General features: G+C 39.1%; 1 protein-coding gene across 1 annotated transcript; it reads right to left on the bottom strand.

The window, feature by feature from the left end:
• On the bottom strand, positions 656–3,319 carry LOC109236479. The gene is made up of 3 exons (XM_019402666.1): positions 2,119–3,319; positions 1,105–2,008; positions 656–998 (listed from the first exon to the last, which is right to left on the bottom strand). Exons 1-3 carry the CDS (start codon positions 3,317–3,319, stop codon positions 656–658), a joined length of 2,448 nt encoding a protein of 815 aa, XP_019258211.1.

Raw genomic sequence — 8,376 nt, 5'->3', positions numbered from 1 at the left:
TCCTCATTATTGGTGTTGGTATTGAGCTGTTTACTCTGTGTTATCTTATTTTCTGCGTATACATTGTTGTTTTGTGTAATCCGATTAACTCAATAGCTGTATCTCATTATTTCTGTTTATTTCATACTGTTGTAAACCTTATTATTTTATTTTATCTCAGTAGGGCCCTGACCTTCCTCGTCACTACCCAACCGAGGTTAGGCTTGGCACTTACTGAGTACCGCTGTGGTGTACTCATGCCCCTTAAGCGTATGTTTTTCATGTGCAGCTCCAGGTACCTCCACCCAGACGTACTATCCTCGCGGAGAAGAGATCTAGCAGAGACTTTGAGGTATATCTGCCACGTCCGCAGACCAGAAGTCTCTATCTTATTCCAGCTTTAGTATATGACCTTCCTTTCTTTCGGTTGTGTAGACATTCTGGAGTTAGAGTAGTGTATTTCCTTTCTATTAGCCTGTGTTTCCCGTGAGTTTCTGGGTTTTGGGATTGAGTTGTAGACTTCCGCATTTCTTTGAGTTGTATAGGCCGAGCGGCCTTACATACAACTATTATTTTACATCTGTTCAGTTTTGATTAATTATTTTCGCGAGTTATATTGAATTTCGGCATTGTTAGGCTTACCTAATTGTAGAAACTAGGTGCCCTCACGACATGTTCATGGAGGGTGAACTGGGGTCGTGACAAGATTCCCTTCCCGAAAGCCTAAGGTAGTAACTATCCAAGATCTCCAAACTGATTTTTTCTCCATCTCAGTCAAATTTCGCTTTTTACTAGTTTTCGGACCTCTACCTGGATGATTGAATATGGAAAATGGTGGTGCCAAAGGATCATTAACACCTCCATCATCATGCCGATTTGGCCTATTTCTCAAACATGGCACAGCATATTCAAAATAATATGAACAGAAAAAAGAAGTTTCTTTAGCCATATGTGCCTCGCATATCAATCCCTCAATCCTGGATCGATTTTTTACGATCCGCTTACATTTTCCAATAGTCCTATATAGCACAATGTTTAGATGAAATAATGCTTAATTAAAACAAGTTAAGGAAAAATAATTTAAATTCATTACCTCTCTTAAGGATACATCTATCTACATTGCACAGGCCCTCCAATCGTGCCTCTTGTGCAAGATGAATTGGAAGATGTTCCATTACATCAAAAAACCCAAGAGGAAAAATTTTCGCCAGCTTGTTTAAAGTTAAGCAAATGTTCTCCATGTAAGCTAAGTTCCCCACCTTTAATGTGCTAGAACACAACTCCTTGAAAAATAAACTTATCTCAGTAATGGGTTTCCATATTCTATCAGGCAAGGCTTTGAATGCAATAGGCATCAAAGATTCGAGGAAAATGTGACAATCATGGCTCTTTATAGACGTCAACTTCCCTTCTTTCATGTCAACACACTTGGATAAGTTTGATGCATATTCATCAGGCATCCTTAAATTCTTAACCCAATCACAAATCTCTCTTCTCTCATCCAAAGTGAATGTGTAACTGGCCTTAGGCTTCTGAATCTTGTTGTTCAAGTATGTCAGGTATAACTCACTTCGCCTACAATATTCCTTTAAGTCCATCCTAGCCTTCAAGTTATCTTTTGTGCTATTGACATCCATTATTGTATTAAACAAGTTGTCAAAAAAGTTTTTCTCGATATGCATGACATCCAAATTATGCTGAAGAAGATTATGCTTCCAATAAGGTAACTCCAAAAATATGCTCTGTTTAGTCCAATTGTGCGTAACACCATAACCAGGCATCTTATTAGATATTGGAGACTTTGTTACCTTTGGTAGAAACCTAACTTTGTTCCAAATTTCTTCTGGCGACAATGGTGACGGTGGCTCCTCAAAATCAGTTTGGTTCTTCATAAATGCACTAGTATTTCTCCTAAACTCGTGATCTATAGGCAAGAATCGACGGTGGCAGTCAAACCATGTATTCTTTCCTCCATGTTTCAACGTGAATGCTTTTGTGTCTTCCATACAAGTTGGGCAAGCTAACTTCCCTGCAGTCGACCACCCGGACAACATTCTATAAGCAGGAAAATTATTTATAGTCCACATCAAAGCCGCAATCTGAAGTTTTGTTTAGTTGATATATCATATGTTTCCACACCTTCATGCCACAATAACTTTAACTCGTCAATTAAAGGTTGCATGTATACATCAATCAAAATTTTTGGATTGCGCGGACCTGGAACAATGCAAGCTAGGAACAAATATGGACTTGTCATACACAGCTCAGGAGAAAGATTATACGGCGTAACAAACACTGGCCAACATGAATATGGTGCAGCAGAGACGGAAAAGGGAGTGAATCCGTCTGCACATAAACCCAACCTAATATTTCTTGGTTCACTAGCAAAATCCGGAAACACCCTATCAAAATGCTTCCATGCTTCTCCATCTGACGGATGACACAGAATACCAGGTGGCCTTCTATTTTCATAGTGCCATTTCATATGAGGAGCAGAGCCCATTGATGCATATAACCTCTTTAACCTAGGTATAAGGGGTAAGTAATGCATCGCCTTAACTGGAACCTTCTTGCTTTTTGAATTTATGACTTTTTTGTAACGAGGTTGGTCACAAAATTTGCAATTTTCTAAGGCTGCATCATCCTTATAGAATAACATGCAACCTTTCTCACAACAGTCAATCCTTTCTGATGAAAGTCCTAACTTAGAAACCAATTTCTTTGCTGTGTAGAAATCTTTGGGTGGGTCAATTTTATTCGGATTATGTTCATTCATAAGGCCAATGATAGAGTCCATGCCCGCTTGAGAAATACTTGAATCCGATTTAATACTTAATAATCTAACTGCGACAGACAACTTAGAATGCATTGAGCCTTCATACAATGGACGACTTGCTTCCTGTAATTGTTCATAGAAGCGCTTAGCATCCTCATTTGGTTCAGACTGAGCCTCTGGGTGCATCACAAAAGCATCCCTAACCATTTCACTGAATCGAGAATTTTCAGTATTATTCTCTGCTAATGGGCTACCCTCACTACCAAAAAAATTTTGAAAATCGACGTTATCAACACTAGCAACATCCTCTCCATGAATAGTCCACACGTAATAATTTTCCATAAATCTTTTTTTATAAAGATGAACTTTAACAATATCTGGCTGTAATAACTTTGCACCCTTGTATTTGACACAAGGGCACCTAATCATCCCTTCACTAAGAAATTCATGAAGTGTTTTCGCTTTAGCCACAAATTCAGCAACCCCTTCTATAAATTCCTCCCTCAATCCACTATGATTAGGATAAGTCCGATTATACATCCATCTACAATATGCAAGCTCCATCTACACAAATAAATCCAAGATATTTAAAAACAATATATATTACTTAATATGATGCCAAACAATTTACTTATAAAAAAATTGGCTCTTTCAACAACATAAATATATTTTGTGGCCATCCTATAATATTCAAGACTTCAACAGCCATTATGTGTTATATATCAACAGTGTGTGCCCTATGCAAATGAATTATCAAAAATTGTTTGTGGAGACATAGATCATGACTTAAGATATATATATATATATATATATATATATATATATATATATATATATGTGGAGAAAAATTGAGATGTGCGTAAGCTGACTCAAATACCATAATTATCAAAACAATAAAAGGATACTTCACGTACTTGCCAATTTTCCACATTATGATGGAGAAATATCTTTATAGAGCTTAATAATTTTCTGTAACAATAATCAAGCTCGTGAGTATTATGTCAGAGTTTTCCTTGTCACTCTTTTTCCTTCATAAATATTAAGAAACTGACATTCTAGGATGGAGTACCTTTCTGTTACAGCATGCCTATCTCTTGGATTTGATGTATTTTCCAATACAACTTCAATTTTCACGCAATGCTGTTTCAATAAGGATTTGTCTATGAACATCTGTTGTCTCTACTAATAAGGCCTATATTCTTGAGTTGTCAAGCTAGACGCTATAGAGTTGTGGAGGGAAAGTGTAGAAGGGGCAAAATGTTTGAAGATACTCGAAAGAGCCGCAAAACCAAAACTTCTTCGGACCAAGTTTAGTTATAGTTAACACATAGGAAATCTTTTTGTCCATTAGGTAATCCCTATAGACATGCATCTAACGATTTTAAAAGAAAAAGATAAATTATTTAAGCATGCCAAAATATGAAGACAAGTAATGAACCACACAAATAGCAATCAGCACATAACCCCTCTTCACTACTACAGGGTGTCCATACATTATTACAGACCAAAGAACTACAAAGTAAGACTAAAATAAACTAAACTTGGTCTGAAGAACTAAACTTTAGCCAAAACTATCAAGGCTAAGCCCCTGCAATCAAACACAGGCAACAAACACGTAAAAATATACAACTTATACTATTTCCATGGACACAAAATTTGTTGTCATTAGTTAAAGCATTATCTTCTAACCAACATGATCTATAGGTGGATATGTCCAAGCCAAACCAAGTCAAGGTTAAAAAAAACACTATAAACTTCAGATTTGTAATAAAAGCATGAATGAATGGCGTAGGTCCTAAAGACATGATATCTAAATGATTAACATCCTAATAAAATGGAATCTAGGTGTTTAAGCATATCCTAACAACAACGTTATAACCAACAAAGCAAACAAAATATTACTCAGACATAATTCTTCAATTGGACAGATAGTAAATTAGGCTATTTACTCCTAAACATGGTGTCTAAGTGACGAAACAGGCGCATTGGTTCGGGCAGGGTAATCTTAAACACATAAGAACAAACAACCTTAAGGTTTAAGAATTGAAATTTCAATGATTCAAATATTGTCTTTCATTTAACTTAGAAAATATACCTAATGACATGATATCTATGTGATATGTCCAAACATGTGCAAAGAATAAAGATCGAGAGACACAAAAATATTGCTTAAAGCCCCTTAGGAATAATTCATTAACCGATTCCTATAGCCTTATAGATCAGTTGGTATTGCATATATTAATGCGATCCCTTAGTCCTAAACATGAGAGCTGCTAGTTCTCCAGGAAATCACAAAAGAGCTACAGGCAAACATGAATTAACACACTCACATATGGATTCTTGGTTATTAGTTCCTACGGACATATTTTAATTAGACCAAAGAACACAAACATGATGGAGATTGCAGCACATATGAAGATTAGAAGGCACCTGCTATACTCTTTTGCTCGGTTGAAACGAATTTCAAGCACAGGTATGGTGGAAGCATTGCTTTTTCTAGGTTTGCCTCTGTCCACCTTTGCCTCGTCCGCCCGTTTGCCTCTGTCAGCCGCTGAGATGGAATTGAATATATCGAAAGAGAGAGAGGAGGGAAATTGGGGAAATAGGGCGCGCACAAATTGGGGAAATAGGGTTTTGGCCTGAAATATTAAATTTAGATTTGTGACTACCGTGGTCGCAAACCCGCTTACATATTCTTTTACCATTTTAATTTTAGCTTAGCGACCGACGCAGTAGCTTTTTTGGCCAATTGATATTTTTGACTTTTTATTCTCTGACCGAATCGGTCGCAAAAGTGAAGGCGGAAAATTGGCCCGCTATTTTCACACTGCTTTCGTCAGAATAATAGTCTAATTTCTTTTTTAGAAAAGGTAATAAAAATTCAGATCTGTTTCCGACTACAATAGTCACAAAAGTAGTCCCATTAGCGACTACTTTGTTTTCAGTCAGAAATTTCAGTCACTAATTAATGTTTTTTTAGTAGTGAGAAAAATCATGTTCAATACAAGTATGAACATATAACACCAAAAATATGTGGTATCTACATGCACAAATTGAGTAAAAGTTGTCATTATAGTCTCATATGTTTATACTTAAGTTGATTTTTACTGCAGTATTGTTCTAGTTTTCCAATTATGGTTTAAGAGATCTTGTTTCTCCAGCATATTGCAGAACTATTTAACTCATCAAATGAGACTCGGAAAAGCTAATATTTATTAAGAACAATGTAAAGCACAAAATGCATTGAAGACCTCTAAACTTTAAACCAGCGCCAACCAGCTTGAACTTTGATCTAATCAACTAAAAACGTGAATCTGAAAGGGAGACACCAACCCCGGGAAAGAACATAGTCACACTCATGTAGAGCCAATATAACTTCCCCAACAGCTAAAGTTGCACCGTGACGAATGCACAAATCAGAAGACAATGTGCAAGGCAATAACTTCCCCAGAATGGTACTAGCAAAATATCCAGGATCATACTTAGTAAGATAAGAAAGGGCATCTGCGGCAAGCTCTCTCAAACTTTTGTCCTACATTCCAAAAGTAAGGTAACCAATTAACAGGGCCACCAACAGTAAGTAAGTGCAAACAGATGCGAAGCATAACAGCCAGCTGGTATGATATTAGCAGGGTCTTAGTTCTCGGATTTAGACTGCTATGAATGCATGTCTTAAGTTCAATTGGAAAAGGAAACCAGAGCAATTACAGAAAGAAGGTGAAATATGCATTTGTGCTAAATGATCCTACAGTTTGCCAAAATTAGGGCACACCTTTATCTCTTCTGAACAGTGTCAATTCGCTGACACATCACCAAAATTTTATACCTTCAATCTTCTTAGAGTACCAGGAGCCGGGAAAAAAAAAATGTTATTTGTATCATGGCGGAATTCCAGTTTAATTGCAATCGAAAATATTCTATAGCACACTAAAATATTGCAATCGGGCGGAATTCCAGTTTAATTACCGTAAAACACCAAAAAATATAATTTGGTCATGGCGGGGCGGTGACTATGGTTCCTTAGGTCGCCAGTTTTATGGTCGTAAAATGCCAAAATATGTAATTTGGTCATGGCGGGGCGGTGACAGTGGTTCCTTAGATCGTATTTGATGTTCCGGAAAATTAAGCGATCTGGGTCCGGGCGCCCGAGCCCACAGCGGAAGGCGTAGCCCGATTCCAATATTTTCGTGTGCTATAGCCCACGCCTACCGCCGTGGGACGGACCCGGACCCGGATCGCCTAATATTCGTTCGGGACATCAAATACGACCGGGGAACCATAATCACCGCCCCGCCATGACCAAATTATATTTTTTGGTGTTTTACGGCAATTAAACTGGAATTCCGCCCGATTGCAATATGCCAAAAAATGTAATTTGGTTATGGCGGGGCAGTGACTATGGTTCCTTAGGTCGTATTTGATGTACCGGACAAATATTAGGCGATCCCGTTCCGGCTCAGTCCTATGGCATCGGGCTTGGGCCATGGGAGGTGAAAATACAGGCACGACTGGCGGAATACCAGTTTAATTGCCGTAAAATGCAAAAAAATGTAATTTGGTCATGGGGGGATGGCGACTATGGTTCCATAGGTCGTATTTGATGTCACGGACAAACACTAGGCGATCCGGTTCGGGCACTGTCCCACGGCGTCGGGCTTCGGCCATGGCAAGAAAAAATACAGGCACGACGGGCGAAGTTCCAATTTAGTTACCGTAAAATGCCAAAAAATGTAATTTGGTCATGGCGGGGCGGTGAGTATGGTTCCGTATGTCGTATTTGATGTCACGGACAAATATTAGGCGATCCGGTTCGGGCTCAGTCCCACGGCGTCGGGCTTCGGCCATCGCAGGCGAAAATACAGGCACGACGGGCGGAGTTGCAAATTAGTTGCCGTAAAATGCTAAAAAATGTAATTTGGTCATGGAGGGGCAGTGACTATGGTTCCTCGGGTTGTATTTGATGACCCGGACAAATTTTAGGCGATCCGGTTCTGGCTTCGTCCCACGGCGTCGGTCTTGGGCCATGGCAGGTGAAAATACAAGCACGATTGGCGGAATACCAGTTTAATTGGCGTAAAATGCAAAAAAATATAATTTGGTCATGGCGGGGTGGTGACTATTGTACCTTAGGTCGTATTTGTTGGCCCGAAAAAATATTAGGCGATCCGGTTCTGGGTCCGTCCCACAGTGTCGGCCTTGGGCCATGGTCGGCGAAAATACAGGTGCGATTAGCGGAATTCCGGTTTAATCCGTAAAATGCCAAAAAATGTAATTTGGTAATGGCGGGGCGCTAACTATGGTTCCATAGGTCTTATTTGATTGCCCGGACAAATATTAGGCGATCCGGTTTCGGCTCCGTCCTACGGCGTCGAACTTGGGCCATGGAAGGCGAAAATACAGGCACGGCGGGCGGAATTCCAGTTTAATTGCCGTAAAATGCCAAAAAATGTAATTTGATCAAGGAGGGGTGGTGACTATGGTTTAGGTCGTGTTTAATGTCACGCACAAATATTAGACGATCCGGTTCCGGCTCCATCCCACGGCGTCGGGCTTGGATAATGGCAGGCGAAAATACAGGCACGATTGGCAGAATTCCAGTTAATGTCGTAAAATGCAAAAAT

This window comes from Nicotiana attenuata, chromosome 1 (assembly GCF_001879085.1).
Source record: "Nicotiana attenuata strain UT chromosome 1, NIATTr2, whole genome shotgun sequence".
Taxonomy (NCBI): Eukaryota; Viridiplantae; Streptophyta; class Magnoliopsida; order Solanales; family Solanaceae; genus Nicotiana; species Nicotiana attenuata.
The sequence above is the reverse complement of the archived record's forward strand: the minus strand, read 5'-3'. Positions and strand labels throughout refer to the sequence as shown.

Bases quoted from the DNA above. Each gene is read 5' to 3' on its own strand.
- LOC109236479 (XM_019402666.1), bottom strand. From the start codon at position 3,319: ATGGAGCTTGCATATTGTAGATGGATGTATAATCGGACTTATCCTAAT. The intron at 2,009-2,118 runs GTGTGGAAACAT...GGTCGACTGCAG, and splicing joins AAAGTTATTGTGGCATGAAG to GGAAGTTAGCTTGCCCAACT. The intron at 999-1,104 runs GTGCAATGTAGA...TGTGCTATATAG, and splicing joins GAGGCACGATTGGAGGGCCT to GACTATTGGAAAATGTAAGC.